General features: G+C 35.3%; 1 protein-coding gene across 1 annotated transcript in view; it reads left to right on the plus strand.

Moving 5' to 3' along the window:
- The window catches only part of LOC148949688 (protein turtle homolog B-like), a 211,503-nt gene that overhangs the window by 175,675 nt on the left and 8,877 nt on the right, over nucleotides 1–26,951 (plus strand). Inside the window, exons 12-14 of the mRNA XM_089093061.1 lie at nucleotides 2,223–2,567; nucleotides 7,573–7,788; nucleotides 14,452–14,567. Coding sequence (XP_088949187.1) covers nucleotides 2,223–2,567; nucleotides 7,573–7,788; nucleotides 14,452–14,549 — 659 coding nt within the window. The 3' untranslated portion in view covers nucleotides 14,550–14,567. The remainder of the gene's footprint in view (nucleotides 1–2,222; nucleotides 2,568–7,572; nucleotides 7,789–14,451; nucleotides 14,568–26,951) is intronic.

The raw sequence follows: 26,951 nt of genomic DNA on the forward strand, positions 1-26,951 counted from the left end.
AGAGAAAAATGGAAAAGTTTGTGATACCTTGCATGTGAAGGAAGATTTGTTCTCTGAGGAAGAATTAGCGACAGTACTAAAATGATTAAAAAATAATAAGGCTCCAGGTGATGATAGTGCGGTAAATGAGTTTCTTAAATATGGTGGCTCCAAGGTTAGAAATAAGTTACTGAAGATTATGAATAGGATTTATGAAAAAGGGGAAGTACCTAATGCTTTTAGGAAGACCTTAATTAAACCACTGTATAAGAAAGGTAATAAGAGTGAGTTCGTAATTATCGAGCCATTAGTCTGGTCTCTGTAGGTAGCAAATCACTTAGTAATATGATATTTTGTAGACTGAGTGATGCTGTCAAGTTTTAGGAGACGAACAGCGCGGTTTTAAAAAAGGTAGAGATTGTGTCGAACAAATTTTCTCTCTTAGATTACTAATTGAAAAGTGTCTTAGTTGTCAAACACCTTTGGTCCTCAGTTTTATAGATTATGAGCAAGCGTTTGATTCTGTTGATAGAAGAGCTTTATCAAAGGTTTTATACTTGTATGATATACCAGACGAATACATTAAAGTGATTAGTGCTATATACGAGAATAACACTGCTGCGGTTAAGGTAGGAAATGAGGTTAGCAGCTGGTTTTGCATTAAATCAGGAGTTAAGCAGGGTTTTGTTTTATCCCCCTTTATATGGATTATTTTAATGGACTTTGTCTTAAGGAGCAAAAGAAAGGCAATGGGAGACCACGGAATGAAATGGGGAGGAAAAACTCTCCTCAACTTAGATTATGCTGATGATTGAAGCATAGATGAATGTGTGAGTGAAATGAATGAACTTTTAGACATATTGGGAGTTCAGGGTGCTAGAATAGGTTTGGAAACTAATACCAAGAAGACTAAGCCACTAAGGCTAGGAATAAGTGAAGATAGGTTGTCTTTCAATAGATTGGGGAGGAGGAGGAGCATGTGTAGCTGGGTTAGCCTCGGGCGTCTTGGTACTGCGGTGAGCTGTAAGTAGTAGTAACAGTAGTAGTAGATTAGTTTATCAAAAGAATCGCAAAAAAAATAACTCAAAGTAAAAGAAAAACGATTTAACGAGTTTGATTTCACTTTAAATAAAATATAATATCACAACAAAGAGAACAAAAAGGGAACTTCAAACTATAGTTTTCAAAAATTCTTTTTAAGAGTTATAAATTTTTTCTAATAAGGACACTTAAAATCATGTATACCAAAAATAAGTAGAATAAAAGAAAACCGTTCTCTTTATTGTGTGACAGTCAACTTCAATAAGTTTATTACTCATCATAAAAATTTTTGTTACCAACTTTTGGAAAATTATAAAATTAACTGTTACGTATCCATATACCAACTTGACTACTAGGTAAATATCCTTTTGACTTTCTACATAAATTTGTTTCCCGTAGTTCTTTAGATACATTGAGTTCATTTTCTTCAACTATGCTTTAGCCACATCGACTAATTGCATTAAAATTGTTTTTCAATATTTGGTAAGAATAAGTAACCCTGTTAGTTATCTAGATTGGATTTTTTGATACATTTCCCTGGATATCGCTCAATTGGGTGACAACGATCTCATTCATTTTTACCTTTCTCTTGTTGCTAGTATCTTCTTGATCCGCGAGATATTTCCTTTTTTGTCTAATATTTAAGCAAGTTGCTTTTGATTATCTGTTGTGGTTGGAAAAGCGTGATTTTTCTTCTTTATTACGAGATTAATTTTCCTTTACCCAAGGGTAGTAGCAGAGTCGTTCAAAGTTCAATCTCAAAAGCCTCAGGCGTTATAGATAGGGGGCACCCTGGCTGGATGCCACCCACTTTGATCAAGTTTTTCATTTCTTTACTACTTTTGGCTTATATTTGAGTCAGGAGGGGGTTGCTGTAAGTAATTTTTTGCTGGGTTCCACCAACCCTAAGAACGGCTCTGGGTAGGAGAAGAGTTTTTAAGAGTTGATTGCTCTAACTTGGCAGAAGATATTCCCAGAGAGAGGAAAGATTTGATTATTGTTTTTTACGCCGATATATGGTCAGGCAAATGTAAGCTATAAACGTTAACCTATGAAAAGTAGATTTTAGGCACGCCCTTAGTTATTGTACAAAGCGTGAGCAATCTTAGCTGTTGCCCTAACAGCGTCGTACGTTAATATTGGTTAGTATATGGCCCTCACACCTTAACACTGGCTATTTTCCAAAAGAATTTGTTTTTCAGGTATTCCACACTCCCCTCAAAACTGTGCAATTCGGAATCAAACTGAAAATTTCATCGATATTGGCTGCACTAACTCTTTCGGTGGCAATTTACCGCAAATATTTGTCCTTGAAGCTATTGATCAAAATTCCAAGGAATTAATCCTAAATATGTCTTCCTCAGTGCCTGAGTTTAATGTAATATTTGACGGACAAGTTTCATCTGTTCGGACATTTAGTGATGATTCTAATGAGCCACTATGGCAAAATACCACGGTGCTGTTCAATATATATTCTTCAAATTCTAAAGGTTCTAGTTCACCTGTTATACTGAAAACCATGGTTGCCCAGCCAAAACAAATATCAAGTAAGTTCTTTTCTTAGTCTCTTTATAACTTTATGTTCAAAATAACAACTTAAATTTCACTGCTTTCTATTTAACAGATCAATTTATTCTTGTGTTTCTTATTGATCAGTTTTATGGATGTCTACAATTCCCTCTTTTTTAAACCACTTTCCAACTTAAATTTCACTGCTTTCTATTTAACAGATCAATTTATTCTTGTGTTTCTTATTGATCAGTTTTATGGATGTCTACTATTCCCTCTTTTTTAAACCACTTTCCAAGACCTACAGTAAAGCTATAAATCTTGCCCAAAAAGTAAATCCTTTTTCAACTACTTGATGTTGAAAGATTCTAAATTCTTTCCTGTGCATCTTTCACTTTTGCTCAGCTCCATCGTGATATTCCTAGCCTCCCCCCTTAGATTTATTTCATCTTTTTTATCTGAACGGTTGAATTATCAGCTCCGTAGCTCTTAGAATATTCAAATTCAGCATACTCCAACAGTAATATCTTATTTTAATCCTTTCGTTATATGGAATGCCCTTCCTGATTCGGCTGAAGAACGCCACTCGTTTGGGACCTTAAAAAAACTTGTGAAAAAAAAATTGGTTTCCTTATGATTCTTTTTTTTGGCTTTGCTTTCTTATTTTCCTCAGAATATTTTTTCTGATGAGGGATAGATTTACTTAATTTGTCTGTCACGTCACTAAAGATAATAATTTTTTTTATCCTCCTTAATTTTGGTATTCATGATTTTAATTGTCCTTATAAGACATAATTTACAACTCTTACGATTTTTTGCTTTTGGTTTCTATATGTTTTTCTGTCCTTTGGTTTCGTTTCTTCTTTTTCTTCATTTTAGGTAGCAGTGATTGTTATCTATTTAATTTATTTCATTTAATGTTTTCACTTTTTGGGGGGTTAGGGGGGGGGGGGTTGAGTGATGTTTTAATCTTCATAACCTTTTCTCTCTCTCTCTGTCTCTTGTTTGATTTAGTGTTTAATTAAAATGCATGTATTCCTTCCCTTTTACAGGCCTAGGAGCCTTTGGAGGATTAGCACTATGATCTATTTAGGCTATATAATTAATTAATTATGATCAAATCTTAAATAGCTTCTTCGGTTAAGAAAAATATCTTTGCGTTCAAAACTAACCGCTGAATATCACATTTTAGAGAATGAGATTTCAAACCTTCATTTCTTTATTTTCAAAATGAATGTATATCCACATTAGAACCATTCAAATGGATTTTGCATTTTATATTTTTCCATAGTTATTCTTCACTTTCTTCTTTATTTATTCAGTCTTCAATTTCACTTTTCTTACTGCCTCATTTCCTCTCACTACGTGCCACCGCGTAGCATTACTAATTCAGATACTGAGAAACCCAATATGGGTTTTTTTTTTTAATTTTAGAGCGATTGACTACCTCAAAGTTACATTCGATGGGCTTATAGCACCTGTTTGGGATACAGATATGGCAGGAGTATCTTTGATCACAAACCATGATCCCGATGAGAATTCCTGTAGAGATTAGAATCGTAGGCGACTCCTATAGTCTAAAGAAACTCAAACTCCGAATCACTCCGAGTCAGTGCCGTCTTTCCCTGGTATATCTCAGTAGTTAAACCAGGCTCTAGCACTTGGAGCCAAGTCAGAAAAGGGGTGTGAGCTTCGGGTATAACCGAGCGGAAGTTATACCTGTAGGCAAACCACCATAGTCTAAAATACCGCACTTCTGGGTACCTTCTTTGTCAAGGCATACCTGACTCAACGTAGTAGGCTATTACTCCTATGGAAACATACTTTATCAGGCTCGTAGCTTTTGATTGGTACCGTTAAACTTATTGTATTAAATACCGTTAAACTAACGGTACCTATTGGTACCGTTAAACGTTAAAATTTTGTATATTTGGATAAGCACTAAAAGCTAATTCTTTTGATGTATCTATTGTTAGATATTCGGTTTTTAAACTTTTGGCTGCTATCGGGCCAGGTCACTCCTTACCTACAGTTCGTTACAATAAACTGTTTGATAACTTAGAACTAACAATTTTTACAAGTTCTGAATTAATAAAAAAAGCTGATTCTTTCGATGTGTATATTGTTATCAAAATTTCGTTTCTAGATTTTAGGTTACTATTAGCTCGTTTTGCTCCTTAATTACAGTTCGTTACCACGAAGTGTTTGGAAGATTTACAGACAAGGTAACAAAGGATTACCTTTTTTAAAAAAATACTTTTATTTGATTATAGACGAAAGTTCTTTTACTTGTAATTTATGAACAATTTTCAAATATATAAATACAAATTAACTGGACTTGAAGCTTAGCTAATGTCTCTGGGTTCATTGGTGTTTTTGAAGTGATCAGCGGTTTATAATATTATTAAATAAAAAAAACAAGTTTTTAAACTAAAAGCAAGGAGCGACATTAAAACTTAAAACGAACAGAAATTATTCCGTATATGAAAGGGGCTGTCCCCTCCTCAGTGCCTCGCTCTTTACGCAAAAGTTTTTTATTGTTTAAAAAAGTAAAGTTGTAAGACAGTCAAACTTTTGCGTAAAGAGTGAGGCGTTGAGGAGGGGACAGCCCCTTTCATATACGGAATAATTTCTGTTCGTTTTAAGTTTTAATGCTGCTCCTTACTTTCAGTTAAAAAAACTTGTTTTTTTTATTTAATTTCTGATTGTTTTTTAAGTTAATGCAGCTTTTATTTTGGCTCACCGTCATTGAATAAGTAAACAAATTTGCAAAAAAAAAATTACTTTTTTTTGCTAAATGGCTGTCTCTAAATTTAGTTCTGACATAATTTACAAATTAACTTACGTAACCGTAGTCAATACCTTGCTCTTTAAGCTAAAGTTCGAATTTCGTTCCAATTCTTTAAAAATGACCTCTTAATCACAAAGGCCGTTAATTAGAATAAATAGCTATTATGAAAGTACTAAAAAATCTTTGGCTTAAAGAGCGAGGCATTGACTAGAAGGTGAACCCAATCATATAGCTAATATGTTTTTGTTCGTTTTAAGTTTTGATGTTGCTCCTTACTTTCAGTTGAAAAACTTGTTTTTTTATATATAATTTCTGATTTTCTTTTTAAATAATGATGGGAAAGCCGGCGTCCCCTTCATAGCAATGTCCCTTCCCCCATGAAAACTTCCTTCATGAAAAGGTCCTCCCATATAACCCCCAACCCACCCCCACCCCTCACTACCAGAAAAAATTCCCCCTGAAAACGTCTGTATACTTCCCAATAACCAATACTATATGTTAACATTGGGTAAGGTTCATAGCTTTCAGCCCTCCTCCTGGGGGCTTCGAGGGATCAAGTCATCCTCAAAGATATAGTTATTATATATTCGACCATGCTGAACAAAATAACCGTCTCAAAATTTTGATCTGGTTACTCTAGGAAAAAAATGAGCATGGGAGGCCAATCTGCCCTTCATTTTTTTGGTCACTTGGCAAGGGCACTAGGACTTTTAATTTCAGTTCGAATGAGCCCTCCTACGATATTCTAGGACCACTGGGTCAATACGATCACCCCTCGGGAAAAGAAAAAAAAACAAAACAAAAAACAAAAAAACAAATTAACACGCACCCGTGATCTTTCTTCTGGCAAAAAACGGAAAATTCCACATTTTTGTAGATAGGAGCTTGAAGCCTCTACAGTAGGGTTCTCTGATACGCTGAATATGATGGTGTAATTTTCATTAAGGTTCAATAACTTTTAGGGGGAGTATCCCCCTTTTTTCGAAGATCAGCGGAATTTTCTCAGGCACGTAACTTTTAACGAGTACAACTAAACTTGATGAAACTTATATTTTTGAAATCAGAATTGAAGTCTAATTCTTTTGATGTATCTACTGGTATCAAAATTGTGTTTTTTGAGTTTCGGTTACCATTGAGCCGGGTCGCTCTTTACTTACAGTTCGTTACCACGAACTGTTTGATTATATTATATATAAATATAATATAATATTAAAATATAAATATTTTCTTATATATAAATATAATATCTATCGTACTATATTTAGCTCATTTCCCTCTTTTTTTATAGAAAAACTTTTGGAGAGTCCTAATTTCTTTCTACTTTGTTTTACTTAGAAAAAAACAGCGCATGAAAGCATGGCTTGTTTGATGAAGGAAGCTAACCAAAATTAAAATACCCTTCTCATATATTGGTTATCAATTAAATGACAATGCTATTATTATTATTATTGCTGATTATCGTTGTAATGGTCCTTGAATTATGCTATCTTCTACATTAGAGACTGGAGTTGAAAATGGTGTTTTCTTAAATGACTGAGATGGCCATTTCCTTAAATGGCTGTTTTAACGAAGAAAGCAAACCCAAATTAAAATAACTTTCTCCTATATTGGTTTTCAATTAAATGTAAACTGTTATTATTATTATCATTATTGTTATTGCTGATTATCGTTAAAATGGTCCTTGACTTATTGTATCTTTTACATTAGAGATTGGAGTTGGAATGGGTCTTTTCTTAGATGGCTTTGATGGCCATTTTCTTAAATGGCTGTTTAATGAAGAAGGCGAATCTTAATTAAAATACACATATTATTAAATTAGTGGCACAATGTGATTGTGCCTTTGTTTACAGACCTGTTTACGGCGCCAAAGAAGCAAAAGCGATATGACAATATTACGGTCACTACAGCTTTTGCCAGTGAAAGTATTTCTATGGCAATAACTGCCCCACCAATTTCTAAGGCTTTACCACCACCTGATGACGCCATAGTGAGTGGATATGCCGGCTTACAATCAATATTTTCAGGTGACCAGAATTTTGTTCTGGACGTCTTTAAAGGGGTAAACAAGCCCGTTATTTCCGGGCGTGGGGTGGAGGGGCGGCATCTCGAATCTCAAATTGTTATTATTATTATTATTATTATTATTATTGTTAAAATTATTATTAATATTATTATTATTATTATTATTATTATTATTATTATTGCTGATTATCGTTATAATGGTCCTTGACTTATTGTATCTTTTATATTAGAGACTGGAGTTGAAATGAATCTTTTCAACCGATCAACTTTTGGGTCAATTATTGTGTGCAGTGCAGCAGTAGTTTTTGCCTTCGTAATAGCTGCCACCATCTTTATCAAGGTATGGAAGAGGACTGAGAGAGAAATACCAAGGACGTCAAAAATATCACGAAATGAAACACCTGATGTTACTAATTCAGTACAAAATGATGATCAGAAATTTTATCGTAAGTTAACATCCTCAAATCTAAAGAAGTTCTTTTGTTTTGTCGTGGTGTTAAGCTTTCTAATTTTCTAATCTAAAAATGTCTAATGTTTTTAATCTAATTTTCTTCGATGATTTTATGAGACAACTTTTATTTGTTGAGGTGGCAAAAAGGTCCCGTTACTTGAATACACTGAGTTCTTTCATTTACTGACTTGGAAGAAGATTTTCGTTAAATCCAATTCAAATTCAAATTGCTCAAGTGTGCCATAGGTTAGTACTGCTATGAGTTAGATCCTTTTTTCAAGTCAGGCTCATACTATAGGTGAGATGTACAGAAAAACTATCTATAAGAACCCGTGCCTACAGAAGCGAACCTGCCTTGTCGCATTTGTGCCTAAATATATAAGCAGTCCATATGAGATTAGCATTTATTATATACAGTAATGCTATGGTTCGACCGAAGTGATCTCTAACCTGTAGTACGCATACCCCCAGGGTTAAAAAGAAGCCTGTAGGGGGGAAAGGCATATACACAAATAAAAAACAGTAACTGTGGGAAATAAAAGGTTGGGTATTAAAGGTTGGAGCTATTCCTGTGCTGTGTGAGGGTTTGAGGTCTTCGTTCCGTCATAAGTTCCTTTCTCTGTTCCTATCCCTGAATGGGAAGTCCTGCTTGTGTGACTTCTTAGTGGCATCAGGTTGGACCCTTTACGAGTTCTCCTACCCAAAAGTGTAACTGCTAACAGTGTTGCAGGGTGAACTTGAAGAGTGGTGCCCTCGATGAAATTAAAGCTTAGTAAACGACACAGCACTCACACTGGATTCTGATAAATGGATAATTCTTCCGGGTTGGGTTTGTTTTTGTGAGCCATTTTTATGTTGAATAACATCTTCCTAGGTAAGTTATCTATTGTGGCTTTCCCCTCTGTAGTAGCATCATATTTGTAGGCATGAATACATAATGAATTGGCTGTAACAGGGTTGAGAATGTCTGTGCAGTATTTCGATTCTTGTTGATAGAAGAGCATCGCCAAATGTGGAAAGTCATTTTGTCATCAAGATGGGCCCAGGATTGCATAAAACCTCCATTCAACTGGAGGTTACAGGGATATCTTGCTGTCTGGTTCCAAGCCGGCTTAAACACTTCATTTAGACTTAAGAAGATGTACTTCAAAACATCAATTGTTGGTAGAGCGTTTTATTCCCTACATGCTTCAAAAATCTCAAACTTTTTCGAATACCCCATAACAAACCTGATCAGGATTTTTTTTTTCATTTTCAGCAGCCTTAAACAAGACAAGCACGGCCTTAAATCCAGATTTGCAAATGGTTTCTCTTGAAGAAGCTGAATCTATGATTAGTCTGGGGATATCCTGGGAGCTATTCTCCTTTTTGTGTGGGTCAGTGATTTAGAAAATTTTCTACCATAAATTCATTAGGTCATGTAATATCCGAGAAACTCCGGGAGGGAAAGAGTTTACTGGCAAGGGTTGTCAACGTTTTTCAATTTGCCTGCCATAGTATCATATAGATTGCTAGCAGTTCTCCGTGACTTTGACACGGAATGGGAAAATGTGGGTTTACAGTCTCGCTTCTTGTGGTAAAATAAAAGGGCCAGTAAGTCCGTATCTTCTCCTATTAAGACAGTGGGCTGGAATTCTTTCAGCCCCAATGCATTAAAGTCAATCAGAATTCTGGCATTGACAGGGGGGGGGGTAGTATACTTTACGTCTCGCATCATTATGGTATCCGGAGAACATGATGATGATTGCCTGCTTGTTTTCAGCTTTTCTAAGGAAATTTTATTTTACTATAAAACAAGTCATGTGCAGCTGAAGCCTGATTGTAGGGCAGCCCTTGGACCAGCTTCCCCCCCCCATGTGTCCTGTCTGTGATTGACGGTCTAGCTAAATACCCGTCAAACACTGTGAGAGCGCAACCATATCTGCGTCATATAGTCGACGTATTTGGTGCAAGTACGCACTTAAGTGTTGTATCTCTCCAAAGGCAAACGATGTAGAAATTCCTCGCCATCTAGCATATACTGAGGGATTATACAAAGTTTTAAGCACGCGATTTGTCTCAGGCCGAAGAACTTCAACTTTGCATCATATCAGAATGGCAAGTGCTGGTTTTTCCGGTAGTAAGAACAGGCCATTCGGCTCAAATAATATCGGATGAGGGAGCAGAATCTTTACTTTAACAATTCCTATAGTTCTTCATCCCAACTCTTTGCCACAGTGGCCAGCCTTTGGACAATTATAGTGGGATTAATAGTAGGCAGCTCTGCTGCTGATTTCAGGCTACTTTGCACTCTCATAGTAACAGCGGTTGCTTTCTTTTGGAAAGTGTAAATGCTTGCATCTTTTCTAGGCATGTCATTCAAGATTTTCCAACCTATTGGTGTAGCCTCGTTTAAGTCTGCCTGTTCGCTTGCGATCTCATTGGCTGTATTCTTGAGAGACAGCCTGTCTATGACAAAAGCAAAAACCAGGAGAAAGCGGATAACCTTTTCAAAATCTGTAAGGTCACGTTCCATTCCTTTCACCCATTCTGTCTGTTTGCTGCTGATTAGTGTCGAAAACCAGCCCAGGATCTGTCGCAAAATTGTCGTTTTTGAGTTCTTTGAATACTTGGATATTTTTTTTTCTTTCTGGTAGATTATTTTCTGAAGGTAAATTAAGTAGGACTTCACGTACAAGCGACGGCTAAAAGATACAAACCAAAAGATCAAAAGAACCAAAAGTTCAGAACTTAGAAGCCAATTATGTCCACAACACTGACACTTTGAGTGACTCGAGCTTACTTGAAAACAAGTACGGCTCATGATTTAGCTCCTTTACTTCAATGCATCCTTCTAAGACACAAGAGAAATGCTGAGTGAAAATTTTCTCGAACATAATAAGCAATCGGTTTTAAAGTCAAATTGTTTGGCTGGTTAAATTGAACTCCTCCTTTCGGACAAGGACTTATGTTGTTTGGCTAAGAATTTCAAGTGCTAGTCAATGCTCTTTGTATTTTTGTAAAGACTTCAAAATCATTTGGGATAACAATTGCCGCAACAGCTTTTACATCAGTTCGTTTTCACTTTTTACTTGATTCGCTTATGCTCATCGCTGCTCGCTCCTATGCTCCGGCTCCTATGCTCCCCGCTATTACTTCAGTTACAACAGATTTCTGGTCCTCTTTAAGTATTCCTTTGCTACAAGTTAAACAAATCCTCATTCTAGGCTAGAATTGGTCATCTGAAACAGAGAAACTTGAATTAAACTGGCTGAAAGAATCCTCAAAGAAAAGGGGTGAAATAGCAAATTAAAAATACTTGACACGCAAAGCCCTGTTCTGCCCCCTTACAATTATTTTGCATCACTTAGAAAGCAGAATTTTGAAATAAAGAATTGGATGCCTTAAAATACTTTGGAACTCGTGGATGATAATAATTTTTGAAAAAGTTAGAGTTCTATACACATAAAAATTTACCCTACAGACTACCTCGCCCTCTGCAACTTAAATTCAAGTTGCTGGAATATGCTGATGTAATACGTATGTGGAATCAAACCCATTAAAAATTCCCAAATTCGCGAGACTGTATTATTTTCATTACAGAATTCGTCCTTAACCTCAATAAACCAAAAAAATGATAAAATTTGTGGAAGATCTAGAGTGACAGATATTTGGGATTTAGTCAGCAGATATTTTTTGGTCGAGTAGTGAAAAAGTCATTTGTTAAGTACTTTGTTTGAGGTCAAACCACAATTTTACTAGACTATTGCTCTTTTTGTAGCCGTTACTTCAAAATTATTAAGGAAATTCAAAAGCAAAGATTACGCAATAACTATATAAAGTGATAAAATTCTGATTTCATCATGAAGTTCAGCACTAAAGTTTGTGCTTGAATATTTTTTTTTTTTTTTAAGTAAATTTGCTCCTCATAAAAAATAAGTCAAGCAAAAAATCAGATTCTTATTCTTAGTTCCAAATCGTAATCAGGTTTATTTTTCTTTTGCCAAGAGTTTTGGTTATTTTTTTGAATTTTTAGTCTTTCAGATGAAGAAAAATCTATAAAAATACCATTTATTACAAAAAACGTGATTAATTTTTCTAATTTGTCTTTGCATTTAATAATTTCCTTAGTATTTTTTTAAGACCAATGCTTCAAAATTTTCGAAAGAACCTAAAAGCAAAAAAAGCCCAATGAAGCGATGCAATTTTAATCGCTTTCTTAAATTCACCACGAAAATTTGCAGTAGAGGTACAATATATTTGTTTTTGACATTGTTGTAACAACGAATGTCTGGCTCCTCAGCAAAAAAAACTAACGAAAAATCATATTCCCATTCTCAGTTCAAAGAATTATCAGATTTGTTTTTCTAAGTCCAAAGTTTTGTTGTTTGCTTTTGTTTCTTCAACAACAAAAAAACAACAACAAATAATTGAGTAAAAAGAGTAAGTACTACAAAATCTGTTAATCTATCGACAAAAAAAATAAACCTGCACTTAAAAAATTTCTTTATTCATAGTTTATCAAACTGAAAATTTCCAAATTTTCAAGAAAAACTTAAAAAATAATATTAGGAGAAATGATTATGATTACTTTTTGGATCAAGCACAAAATTCTCTCTAGTGGCACAATAAACGTTTTTGTGCAATATTTGACCAAAACTTCGGTTCTTCATTTCAAGTTTCATTTCAAGCTTAATCGGGTCTTCAAGTTTTAAGGTTTCAATTTCTGGACTAATCTACTGAATTTATCCGCATTCCGTGCACATACATGTATTTATGAAACATACTTAAAAAAAAACTTAGAAATGTATAGAAATAATAATTTCAGTTCTTTTTCATTCGATGGTACTTTAAATTAGAAACCATTTTTAATATAAAGTTTTTAAATATTAGAACATATTCTTTATATTTTGTTATAAATTTTTCATCATACATGAATAGCACACGGTATTATTGCAGTTTTACTATTCATTTATTGTTATTATATTATTATTATTATTTATATTTCGTTAATGCATATTGCATATTTTGTAACTGCAAAGATACAATTAGTTTCAATAATGTCATACTATTGAACCACAATCGAACTGGATTGTTGTGCTTAAATTTAATTAGTTATTCCTGCCTATATTTAGGGAAGTGTTTTTTTTTGTGAATTGATTTTGTTATTTTTACGAATACAAAATTGTTTCTTCAATAGATTGGAAGAAATATTAGGAGAATAGAATTATACTATATGCGATGCTGCATTTGCCATTCTTTTATATAACATAATCACAATTTCCAAAATTTTCCACCTAACTTGAAGTCTTTGGGCTGCTTTTAGTCTGCGAAGACTAAAATTGAATATTTGATACAAAACTAACAGTAATAAGTTCTTTCTTCGGTATTTTGAATAACATATTACGTGTGTTTGCCCATAATTACTACTACTAGCAGCACTTCACAATATTAGGCCACCGGAGGCTATTACCTCTGCACGCGCTCCTCCTCTGCTAGATCTATTCAGAGCTTTACTTCTTAATGCCTCCCACAAAATTCCCAATTTTGTCCAATATTTCTAACCCATCCGAGGATGTCCTAATCATTGTTTGGTCGTAACCATAATCCAAAAAACTCTCAGCTGGATTGCCAATAAACTACAAATATTGTGCGGTGAGTTATTCTAGAAGTTTTAATTCAGAAAATCACCCCAACCCGTCCAAGATAGTTTCTATTGTGATTTAGCCTCAGCCATGCTTCGATAAACTCCGAATAAGTATAAGTATAATTATAAGATTCCAAATGAGTGATTCCAAGATTCCAATAAGTTTCCAAGACCGAAGATTTTCAAATAAGTATACTTTGGGCAGCCAGTCATCCCGGAAGTCTTAATCCTGGAAGTCATTTCAACAAATCCGTGGAAATCCTAATTTTCGTCAGTCCCCATCCATAATCCGAGGAACTCACAACTGGATTGACTATAAAGTACAATGGTTGTGCAGCCAGTTATATTGAAAGTCCCAATCCAGGAGGTCATCCTTGAAGCCATTCATAATCCGTGTTTTGCTTCAATCGCAATGGTAATTATATGTGCTTTATATTTTATTCCTTCCCTCAAATAAATTTCTGTATCCTTGGTAACTTGTATAACCGAATTTTGATTTATTTTATTAATTAAATTTGCTTCTTAATTTTCGTAGAACAACATTGGCTGTTTAAATATATCAAAAGTGAAACTTTACTGAGTATATGAAAATTAGTTGTTCCAAGTTCCTATACGTGGTTTTATGGCCCAAAAGGTTTCTAAACATGGACTCGATCAACTTTCTTTACTTTAATTACTCTTCGTCTTAAAAACAACGAACTAAAATTTGTATAATAAAATCATTTTTTCCGGCAAAATTTCTCATTCTTCAGTAGTATTTCTTAAACTGAATCTCGTCTGTTTCATTTCAATTTAGAAGCCTTCTCTATTCTAAGTATTTTATACCTAAAAGCAAAATAACTCAAAAGTCAAACAACTCATTAGGTTCTAGACAACAGAGTCAAACGGAGACATTAGAAAAAAAAATAATGAAATCTGTGACTTATGGGAAATAACTTTAATCAACGGTAAAGATTTGAATAGGCCGGGAAAGAAAGAAAATATTTCAATCTTTTAGTTCTATTGATTTTTTAATGTGGTGTTTCTTTTCAGATTCTGAACCAGTGATAATAACAAGCAACCCGAGGTTTGAACACTCAAGAAAATACAATTTTTTGACGATTGATTGCATGGCAGAAAACGAACTTTGAATAGTTTCCTAAAATAAGGTAGAATTTATTTTTACGCTTTTATTTTGCAATGATCATCACCGGTTAAAATGTGTTTCCTTTTTAACTTAGAATGTCCTGACGCTTAAAGCTTAAAATTTAATTTACTTTACCGAAATTTATTCTTGATCAAACCAGGAAGGGATGTTTAATGGGAAGGGGGACAATTGTACCCCTTATATTTTGAAAAACACCCTTCTTTGGTATTCTAATTTAAAAATTGAGAAATATATTCCATTAGATTTTGAAAAATACTTTTTTTTCATCTTCATTGAAAAACAAAAACTAAATAAATTTTATCCCCCTCAAATTTTTCTGAATGAGCATCCCTGAAACTAGTGCCCTGCCTATCTGCACAGCTTGAACACATGGACAGTAAGAGCGCTTTTGGGCCCTCACCCTCACAAAAACTTAATACTTTTGTAATGTTCACTACGTCTTCTTGTACCTTTCATAAATTTCGCTGCTTCTACACTATTCCATAAAAGATAATCTGAAAAATACCAAGCATACTTTTGGGGTAACGCTTCATCAGTTACTATCAGACAAAAATAGAACAAACAACAAACCCTCAAAACTAACACAAATGACACTAAAATTCATCTTTATCAACTTTCCTTTTTGCTGAGGACTTGCAGTAGTTTTCTGAAATTTTCACGAACATATCATTCTCGAGAGGAATCTTCTTAAATTTGTTTTCCTTTTTTCCATAATTTAACAAACAATTTGACCATAATGTAACCCTGACGAATACCCTGACGAGGATAAGCTGGGTATAAGAGATTGGAGTTTTAGTCTGCTGAGATCGTTTGGGGTCTCCATTCTGTCGTAAGCTAATTCCTTCGCCCCTATCCATGAAAGAGAAATCCTGCTTGCATGGCTTCATAGAGGTGTCAGGGTGGACCTTTCACAAGATTGCCTAACCTAAACCGTGGCTACCAACAGTGCTGCAGGGTGGCCTGGAGGACTTGCGCCTTAGAAAAGATTATAGCCCAGTAAACGGCACAGCATTGTACTGGATTCTGATTAATAAATAATTCTTTTTTTTTTGCTGATAAAGCCTCTTCCTAGCTAAGTTATCTATCATGGGCTGCCTTCCATTGTAGTATAACATTTGTAGGTATGAATATATAATGAGTCAAACTTAATTGGCTTGAAATTGCTTGTGCAGGACGTCGACTCTTGTGGGTATAAGAGCATCACCAAATGTGAAAACGAAATCGTGACCAAGATGGACCTAGAATTCTATAAAGCCTGCAGGAACTTCTTGCTGTCCCGAGAAACTCGAGGAACTTGCTGTCCCGAGGCCCGAGGAACTTCTTGCTGTCCGTTTCTAAACCGGCTTAAGTGCTTCATGTTGAGTCTAAAAAACTGCAGTAGAACTGGACTTGTTAGGAGTTTCAGAAACTTATATCTCAGGGATATGAAATATGAAATGAGGTGATAAAAAAAATTATTTACTGAAGCAGGAGGGATCTAGTAAATAGGCGGGCACTAGGGCTCATGTGTAACCAGGGAGCTTCTAACCAGGGTCGAAATCGGCTTCTGACAATTAAAGCTACCAAAAGTGCACTGCTCATTGTACTGATTATCACAACCTTTGCACGAACAGAGATCTGTGTATTTAGGGGAAGCTTTGGCACATTTGCACCTGTTTTTGCGCTTTGTTTTGCAGCCATATTTGAGCGGTTCTTTGCAAATTGTCGCTGTCTCAGGAAGATTAGTCCAGAAAGGCTCCCAGATTCTGTCGTGCTGTAAATGAGCTTCTAAATCTGGTTTAGGCTGGGAACTATTAATAACAGGATGGTACTTGCTCATTTTGTCATTAAAAGTGCAAGATATCAATCATAGTTGTATATGACCCTGTAGAACCGACTGGTGTAGGAAACAAAAATAGCAACGGCTATAGACTTATTCAAATTTTATAGCAATCTAGTTACAACCAACACAGTAATTGATGATAAGATAGCGCCCGTAAGTTAACATGATACTCAAATGATGGTAAGATGTCCAACCTTATTGATTATGTTGTTATAAACCGAAAACTGGTATGATCGATAAAAATACTAGGGTATATAGGAGTGCTGTTATTTATGTTTAAAGCAGAGACCAGCATCTAGTAATGTCTAGTCCTAATCTAAATCTGGAATTTAGCAAGAGTAAGTGCCTTCCAGGAAATTACGAAGTTGGTATACTCCAGGATGAAGATTAAAGAAAAAATTTCTAGGAGTATTTGAATATTAAACTGGAGAGTTTATGTTTTTACAATGTATAAGATGAAAGGAATGATTTTAGAAAACTAGTTTGTGAAGTAGCTGATGGTGTCTAAGAGAGAAAGGTGAGAAACGCAGGTAAAACAAATTAATGAATAAGTTTTAAGTTTGTTAAAAAATAGGAAGGGTTTGTACAAGTATTTAAATAATAGATCATATGAGAACAAGAAGACTGTAAGGAAAGTAGAGAAAATATTGTAACATGAAATAAGGAAGTGTGAATTAGATACCATAGGTATCTACCATAGGTATTGATTTTAGGTCCTGATAGTGTGGTAAATGAGTTTTTGAAATATGGAGTCCGTGAAGTTAGAGCTAAAATAATGACGATCATGAATATGGTTTTTGAATCAAGGAAGTATCTAGTGATTTCAGGAAACTTTTATTAAATTCCTTTATAAGAAAGGCGATGAGAATATGTGTGGTAATTATAAAGCCATTAGAGTAGTTTCTGTAAGAAGCAAAGTGTAAGAAGCAAAGTTGTAAGAAGCAAAGTATAAGACTCAAGAAATGACGACACATTTCGATTTTGAGATGCTGTATATAAAGTTTTTTAAGTGTCAACATGCGACAACGGTGTCATGTGTCAATTGTCATTGGAAAGAGCTGATAGAATTAAATTAAATTTTCTTATATATAACCTAAACATAAATAAAATATTAACTGCTCGAATTTCAGCAGTTCAAGTTTTTATTAATCAAGTATCAAATACAAAACCAGCATGAAACCCCAAAATCTTTTGATATATCTATTGGTATTAAAATTCCGTTTTTTTAGAGTTTCAGTTACTTTTGAGCCGGCTCGCTCCTTGCTTACAGTTCGTTAGCGCAAACTGTTTATCAGGCATCAGGACCAGGAATCAAACTGTTTGATTCTTTTGATATATTAATTAAAAAACTTTTTCCACAAATAAGTTTTTCAAAAAAAGTAAAGAATTCCATTAAACCAAAATCAAACAAAAATGGAATCAAATAATCTACCAAGCATGCGACTACCACAAATCAGTATCAACAAATAAGTGAAACCCAACACAAACATAAATTAAAATAAATAACAGAGTCAAACTCAAAACGAGCAGAAATTAATATAAATAGGGTTCTAATCCCCTATGCTTTCTAAAAGCCAGAATATAATCTGTAGTTTACTGAAAAAAATTCAAATGAATTTACTGAAAAAATATGCATTGTCAGTTTAATATACATATGCTGATATTTATTCCTTAAAACCTTAATTTTTGATTTCTCAAAGTTATAAAAATGAAAACATTTAAAAGATTTTTTTTTGGTTTTTGGTTTTGGTTTAATCGAGTTCTTTACTTTTTTTTGAAAAATTTATTTTGTGAAAAAAGTTTTTTATTTAATTTCTGCTCGTTTTATATTGACGTAGTCTTTTTCTGGAAAAAGACTGAGCCTCTTCTAAAGTTAAACAACCGTCCCTTCCATAAAAACTTTAAATACCCCCTGAGCATAATTTACAACCCTTGTCCCTAATCTTTTGGGTTTGTTTAAACCCAAAAGCCTTGTTATATGAAATTTAGACTATTTTGAATATTATGGTTATCTCAAAATTTATATTAGATACATTTCGGGATAATACGACGTGTGTGTGGGTGGGTGGAAGTGAGGTGGTAACTGCCCTACGATCACTTTGACTCTTAAAAACAGTGCTAGAGCGTTTGATTACCAATCAAATGAGCCCCCTCCGAAGTTTATATGACCATGCTTTTTATAAGAAGTTTATATGCCCCAAGGGCATAACTTACAACCCTTGCCCTGAGGGATGGGGGATTCGTTATCCTGAAAGACATAGTTTCCGGACCTTTCAAATACGTTGAACAAAATGGCTATCTCAAAATTTTTATTGAAAGTGTTTGGGGAAATGATGGGCTTGGGGTGACATTTGGTCTCTGATCACTTTCAACTAATGAATTAGGCACTAGTCCTCTCAATTTCCAATCGAATGAGCCTTTTTTGAAGCTTCTACGACAAAAACTTATATGCCCCACGGTTATAACTTAGGACCCTTGTCCTTAGGGGTATGGGGGGAGGCTTGTCATCCTCAAAGACATAATTTCCAGAACTTTCAACTATATCGAACAAAATGGCCATATCAAAATGTTGATCGGAAATGTTTGGGGAAATGATTGGCCTGGGGGGGGGGGGATTCTCCCACCGATTACTTTCAACTATTAAAAGGGCAATATCCCTCTCAATTTCCAGTCGAATGAGCTCTTTTTGAAGTTTTTACGACAACACTTTCTATAAATGCCGAGTGCTGTCATACTCATATAAAGGCTGTGGGCTGTGGGGTTGTCAAACTCAAAGAAATAATTTGCAGACCCTTCAACTACGTTCAACAAAATGGCTATATAAACTGTTGATCGGAAGTGTTTGAGGAAATGACGGGTGGGGTGGTGTGGGGGTTTGGGTGGCATTCGCCCTTCGATCACTTTTGTCTATTAATAAGGGCAATAGCCCTCTCAATTCCAAATTGAAAGAGCCCTTATTGAAGTTACTACGACAACGCTTTCTATAAAAAAAACTTCTATGCCCTCAGGGCATAAATTACAACCTTTGCCCTGGGGGCTGTTGGGGGTTTGTCATCCTCATAGATACAATTTCCGGACCTTCCAACTACGTTTAACAAAATAGCTATCTCAAAATTTTGATTGAATGTGTTCGGGGAAATGGTGGGCGTGAGAGGGGAATTAGTTACCCTTCAATTACTTTCGACTATTAAAAAGTGCACTAGCCCTTTCAATTTCAAATCGAATGTGCCCTTTTTGAAACAAAGCTTTCTATAAAAACCTTATATACCCCCGGTTGGTCATCCTCAAGGACCTAATTTCCAGAATTTTCAACTACGTTGAACAAAATGGCTATCTCAAGACTTTGACTGGATGTGTTTGGGAAAATGGTGGGCGTGATAGAGGGGTTAGATACCATCCAATCACTTTCGACTATTGAAAAGGGCACTAGCCCTTTGAATATCCTATCGAATGAGCCCTTTTTGAAGTTTCTAATACAATAATTTCTAAAGAAACCTCATATGTCCCTAGGGCATAACTTACAACCCTTGCCTAGAGGGCTCTGGGGGGAGAGTCCTTATCAAAGACATAATTTCTAGATCTTTCAACTTCGTTGAACAAAATGGCTATCTCAAAATTTTGATTGGGTGTTTTTGAGAAAATGGTGGGCGTGGAAGGGGTGTTAGTTGCCTTCCAATCACTTTTGGCTATTAAAAAGGGTACTAGCCCTTCGAATTTCCGATCGAATAAGCCCTTTTCGAAGTTTCTACGACAACTCCTTCAATATGAAGTGCCCTGGTCTAAAACCAGCCAAAAAAAGGAAGTAATACATTGTGCCAACATTGTTTTTTACTTAGGCATGATCTATTGATATCAAAATTCCGTTTTTTTTTATAGTTTCGGTTACTATTGAGCCAGGCCGATCCTAACTTGCAGTTCGTTACCACAAACTGTTTGATCAGGCATTTTTCAAAGATGCTATTTTTTTCTAAGGAAGTAATTTAATGAACGAATGGAATATTTTATTACCTATCGACGCACAAAGTGACAACGATGGGGTGTAAAAAGAAAGAAAGACGGAAAAAATAATAATGATAGCACACAAAATACATAACACTAACTACAAACAATTCAAAAAAAGAATGCCCATTCAGGGGTATTTCATCTCTTTACTACACAGGTTAGAGGCCAGGTCATCAACACTGAGATAAGGGTAAGAAATTAAATGTTTTTTCATAAGAAATCGATTTCGAGACCAACTGGGGAGTTAAAGACGGAAATTTAAAAGCAGTTTGTTTATCTCTTTCTTATCCGTGGCTATGAGAAGATACCTAAATGCTGCTAGGAAACAGTATATGAGGCAAGGCCAAAGCATTATAAAGCTTAGACAAGAACATTTTTGAAATGATTATACTTGGCAGAACAAGTGACGCGTATTCATTCCCCTTTGCAATTTCTCCTCTGTGTGGGCAATAATCAGCTTGTGGAGTGCAGCTACAAAAGGACCAATTTTAAGGCTTAGGTCCAGTTATAGGTTTTATAACTGCGCCACCAGGATCTTTCACATTAGGTGCAAGAATGGGCGGAAAATTAAAAACTAAAACTTGTGGCCTCAGAGTATTCACAGACAATGGTAATAATGTTAATATTATGCTTTCTCACATTTAACGAATTTGAGTCCGTTGGGGAAACGAAGAAGAGCTTTGGTGGAACAGAAGAAAACAATGGGAAGTTTCGGAAAAGATTCTGGTAAAAGTCTAGTTTAGCAACTTTTACCTATCTTGGAAAGGGAGTTAGGTTAGAAGAATGAAACTTTCAGTAATGAATCTAAACCAAAATATACTCTGAGAAGCTATTGCCAAGCCTCTATGTTAACCCTATTCTGATTTCTAAATCTTAGAAATTTGCCTGCTTAGAAAGTATACCTATACCTATTGAAATTTTGATAAAACAGCATTTCCTCTTAACTTTCAGTTAACAGTTTCTTTTTCTCTGGTTTTAGTTCTGAAAATTCAATTCCTGTTATTTAAGTAAAATTTGAAGCCATGTCAATTGTTTTTTTGTTGTTTTTTTTAATCGAGGAAATATATTTGCAGATCTTTGAAACTTCATAAATTGAGATTAAACGAAGTTGTGAAGCTGAAAACAGCTTTCTTGTGCTTCATTTAAGCAAAAGATCTACTTTGCAAGGTTTTACTTTTATAAGACAAAGATTTTTAATGTCACTAAAAGTTACCGCCCTCTAGAGGGAGAAGGAATGGAGGTAGGGACTTCAAAATACCTTCCCAGGACATACTTTAGTATGTAGACCAATCCTTGAAAGTTTCATTTTCCTAACCTAACCTATTCCCATGATAGCAAAAAGTAGCTAAACTAGAACTTTACCGAGATTTTGAGCAATAATGTGGTTGGAACGCAGCTTATTTGAGATACATTCAGAAGCCCACACTTGACTCCCTTTTCTATCTGGAGGCTTATTTCCATCTAGAGGACTTCATTTCCAAAAGACGAAATGAAGTCACGAAAATAAATAAGCAACAAGTAAAAAACCAGAATAAAAAATAGTGTGAATTACAAATTATTAGATAAATCATAATTAATCAAAGTTCTATTAAATATCTTGGCACGTGGATTTCATAGCCAAATGGAGGCTGGAGTTCCAAAATGGGTTGTAGTGTAAATAAAGACCAGGTATCATAATGAATCACCGCACCTCCTTGATAATAGTTGATGCGCACTTACATACAGAATTTTACCTAGATTTTGAACAATAATGTGGTTGGAACGAACGAACAATAACGTGGTTTGGAGCCCACACTTGACTCCCTTTTCTATCTGGAGGCTCATTTCCATCTAGAGTTTCATTACTATCTAGAGACTCTTTCCATCTGGAGGCTCATTTCCATCTGAGGCTGATTTCTGGAGGCTCTTGCTTAGACTTGAAATAGACGAAGAATTTTTCTGCCTCAAATTACGATGAAACTTTGCATGTACAGGTATTATTAAGGAAAAAGTTCGATGATGCGCTTGATAGTGCAGTTCAGGTTAAAATGCTATGGGCGTGACAAACTAAAGACATGTTGAGGATACCACGGATAAAAAAGGGAGTAGATGACCAGATCACCATGGATTCCATAATTAAAAATAAGGGGAAAGAAACGGCACCCTGGTGAGCACCCTGTGTAGCATGTTCAAAATTGTCGAACGGTGGTTTGTAACTACACTTAGGGCTAGAAATCATGTGAGCTTAGGATTGAGTAAAAAATATATGTCAGGGATGGCACTAACACAAGAGGGACTCATCTCACATTTTGCTGCTTGACTTAGAATAGTGGCATGAATCAGCAGTTGGAAGGCTTTAGATACATAGTTGTTTGGAAACACTAGAGTTTTGGTTAAATCCTTGTCGTTAATAAGCTTATCAACAACAGCAGACAATGTCTTGGCACAGTCGGGACAAGGCTAATACCCAGATTTTGCATAGTTGGACATAAAATTTCAAAATAGGAGGATCGGTAGAAAACAGTTCTAAAAGGTTGCAGAAAGCAATAAGCACTGTTCTAGCCTTGTTAAAGCTTTTGCCCATTTTTCATCTTTTGAAAATTGAAGTTAGATCTCCTATTTATCTATTATATATGGTGCTATCGGGTTGTGTCATGTAACTTTTATCAGACCCATACCATGGTGATATTCCCAAACATTGGCTATTTGTGATATTCATTGTTATTTTTTAAATAACAAAAACAGAAGCACAGTATTTGGTAACTAGCTTTAACAAGTAAAAACGTACTAGATAATAATATAAAAATACAGTACAAAAAAATGGACGGAACTCACATATGATAAACTATAGTTCTTTTCTTTAAAAAAATGGAAATATGGAAATCGCACAGGCAACCTCTGTTGTATACTGTTTTGAAAAATTAGAACTATTGAAACATTGTATATGCACGTTATTTTTTCAGATGTAGGCTCCACTAATTCTTCTGGTCAGAGATTTCGAGATCGACATCATCCAATCAAAGCCTTTCTGAAAATGAATTTACAAAACTTTTTTCACAAAATAGTTTTTTTTTAAGGAAATTAAAGAACTTTATTAAACCAAAAATGAGCAAAAGTAAAATCAAATAATCTACCAAGAGTGAAACTACCACAAATCAGCATCGATAAGTAAATGAAACCCAAAACGAACAGAAATTACAACAAATAACTGAGTCAAACTCAAAAAGTGCAGAAATTAATATGAGTTGGGCTCAAAACTCCTAAGCCTTCCCAAGGCCAGAACATAATTTGCACTTTACTGAAAAATATAAACGTTTTTACTTTTATAACTTTAATAAATCAAATAATATTAACATTTTGATTACTAAATATCAGTATATGTATAGTAAACTGACAATACAAATTCATTTGTATTTTTTTCAGTACATTGGCCTTTTCCATTTCTAATCAAATGAGCCCTTTTGAAGTTTCTACGACAACGCTTTCAATAAAAACTTATATGTCTCCAGGATATAACTTACAACGCTTGCCCTGAGGAATGGAGGGGGTGGTTGTCATCCTCAAAAACCTAATTTACAGAACTTTCAACTACGTTGAATAAAATGGCTATCTGAAAATTTTTATTGGATGTGTTTGGGGGAATGGTGGGCGTAAGAGGGGGGTTAGTTAACCTCCAATCACCTTTGACTATTAAAAAGGGCACAAGCCTTCTCAATCTCCAATTTAATGAGCCCCTTTTGAATTTTTTACGACAACACTATCTATAAGAACCTTATATGCCCCCAGGGCATAATTTACAACCTTTGCCGTGGGGGCTCTGGGGGGTTTGTTATCCTCAAATACATAATTTTCAGAACTTTAAACTACGTTGAACAAAATGGCTACCTTTAAGCTTTGATTAAATATGTTTGGGGAAATCGTGGGCGTGGGAGGGGGGTTAATTAATCTCCATTCACTTTCGACTATTGGCAAGGGCACTAGCCTTTTCAATTTCCTATCAAATGAGCCCTTTTCAAAATTTCTACAACAACTTTCTATATAAACCTTATACCCCCCCCCAGGGCGTAACTTACAACTCTTGCACTGAGGGCTCTGAGGGGGTTATCATCCTACAAGACCTAATTTCCAGAACTTTAAACCACGTTGAATAAAATGGCTATATTAGAATTTTGATTGGATGTGTTTTGGGAAATAGTAGGAGTGAGAGCGGGGTTAGTTGCTTTTCAATTACTTTCGACTATTAAAAAGGGCACTAGCCCTTTCAATTTCCAATTGAATGAGCCTTTTTTGAAGTTTCTACAACATTGCTTTCTATAAAACCCTTATATACCCCCAGGGCATAACTTACAACTCTTGCCCTAAGGTCTGTGGGGGGAGGGGTTGACATCCTTATAGACCTAATTTCGAACAAAATGGCTATCTAAGAATTTCGATTGGATGTGTTTGGCGAAAAGGTGGGCGTGAGAGCGAGGTTAGTTGCCCTCATATAACTTTCGACTATTAAAAAGGGCACTAACCCTTTGAATTTCCAATCAAATGAGCCCTTTTTCAAATTTCTACGACAAAGACTTCAATAAAATACTTATATGCCCCAAGGAAATAACTCATAACCCTTTCCCTGAAGAGTCTGGGGAGACTGTCCTGCTCAAAGGTATAATTTCCAGAACTTTCAACTGCGTGGAACAAAATGGCTATCTCAAAATTTTAATTGGATGTGTTTTTGGAAATGGTGGTCGTGGAAGCGGTGTTAGTTGCCTTCCAATCACTTTCGACTATTAAAAAGGGCACTAGCCATTTCAATTTCCAATTGAATGATCCCCTTTTGAAGTTTCTACGACAACGTTTTCTATTAAAACTTCATAAGCCCCCAGATCATAACTTTCAACCCTTTACCTGAGGCTGTTGGGGGGGGGGGGTGTCAACCTCAAAGACCGAATTTCCAGAACTTTTAACTACGTTAAACAAAATGGCTATCTCAAAACTCTGATTGGATGTGTTTGGAGAAAAGGTGGCCTTGAGAGGGGGTTTAGCTGCCCTCCCATCACTTTCAACTGTTAAAAAGGGTGCTAGCCCTTTGAATTTCCAATCAAATGAGCCTTTTTTGAAGTTTTTACGACAACACTTTCTGTAAAAAAAACTTATATTCCCCAGGGCATAACTCACAACCCTTGCTCTGAGAGCTGTGGGGGAGTGTCCTCCTAAAAAACATAATTTCTATTTGGAAATTAACTACACTGAACAAAATGGCTATCTCAAGATTCTGATTGGATGTGTCTCGGGAAATGGTGGGTGTGGAAGGGGTGTTAGTTACCTTCCATATACTTTCGACTATTAAAAAGGGCACAAGCCACTCCAATTTCTAATTGAATGAGCCCTTTTCGAAGTTTCTACGAGAACTTCTTCGATACGAAGTGCCCTGGTCTAAAGAAAAAAATAATAAATAATAATACATTGTGCCAACATCGTTCCTATATGCCCCCCAGGGTATAACTTAAAACCCTTGCCCTGAGAGCTGTGGGGGAGTGTTCTCCTCAAAAACATAATTTCTATCTGGCCATCAACTACGCGGACCAAAATGGTTATCTAAAACTATTGATTGGATGTGTTTGGGGAAATAGTGGGCGTGGAAGGGGCGTTAGTGGCCTTCCAATCATTTTCGACTGTTATAAAGGGCACTAGCCATTCCAATTTCCAATCGAATGAGTCCTTTTCGAAGTTTCTAAGACAACTCCTTCGATACGAAGTGCCCTAGTACGGAAAAAGAAAACAAAAAATAAGTAATACATTGCGCCAACATCGTTCTTTACTTAGGCAGCGCGATTGTGCTGCCTATGATATGATTCAATATCAGGGGGGGGTCGTGTATCCTTTAAGTTTTAACGTTCCTCTCTGCTTTCAGTTGAAACAGCTCGTTTTTTATTCAATTTCTATTAGGCATGTTTCGCATTCCTTTATATTTGAGTTTTAGAGTACGTATACGCATTGTCATCATAAGACCAGTAGACTTTGTTTTAGGTTAAGGAAAAATCTAGAGAAAACTCGGCTATTCGGGCTGATTAAAACAAAAACAATCACACACCCACACACACACAAAATAAATAAATCAGAACACGTAAACTTCAATTTCCCAGCAACCTATTCCTACTAGGAATTTTCTCAGATATACTAAATACTAAAGTGGAGAAAGAATAGGGCTTAATGGTTTAAGCAAAGAGAATAAGATGCAGTTTTTTTCTGTCCTTCGCGAGTGGCTGTCTTATGGGGAAATCAAAATCAAAAGATAAAACGAGAATTTTTGAGTCGCAACATTTCTACAGGGAAATTCTCTGTCTCTCTATGGTACAAGAAAATAAAATAAGACTGTGTATATGACATTCAAAAACCGACAGAGTATTTAGGAAATTCATTTAAACAAATGGCATATTAATTTATATTTTATCCGGTGACCAATAAACTCAAACAGTGTGGTAGCCTATACCTTCAAAATGTACGCGAGTGGTGACAGCAGCAACTTGTGAAGGACCACCAAGACCCGAGGCTTTTTCCTAGTTAAGAATTTGTTCTCTCAAGGATGCGTCAAGA

This window comes from Artemia sp. Qi Xiang Cuo, chromosome 8 (assembly GCF_049724085.1).
Source record: "Artemia sp. Qi Xiang Cuo chromosome 8, ASM4972408v1, whole genome shotgun sequence".
Taxonomy (NCBI): Eukaryota; Metazoa; Arthropoda; class Branchiopoda; order Anostraca; family Artemiidae; genus Artemia; species Artemia sp. Qi Xiang Cuo.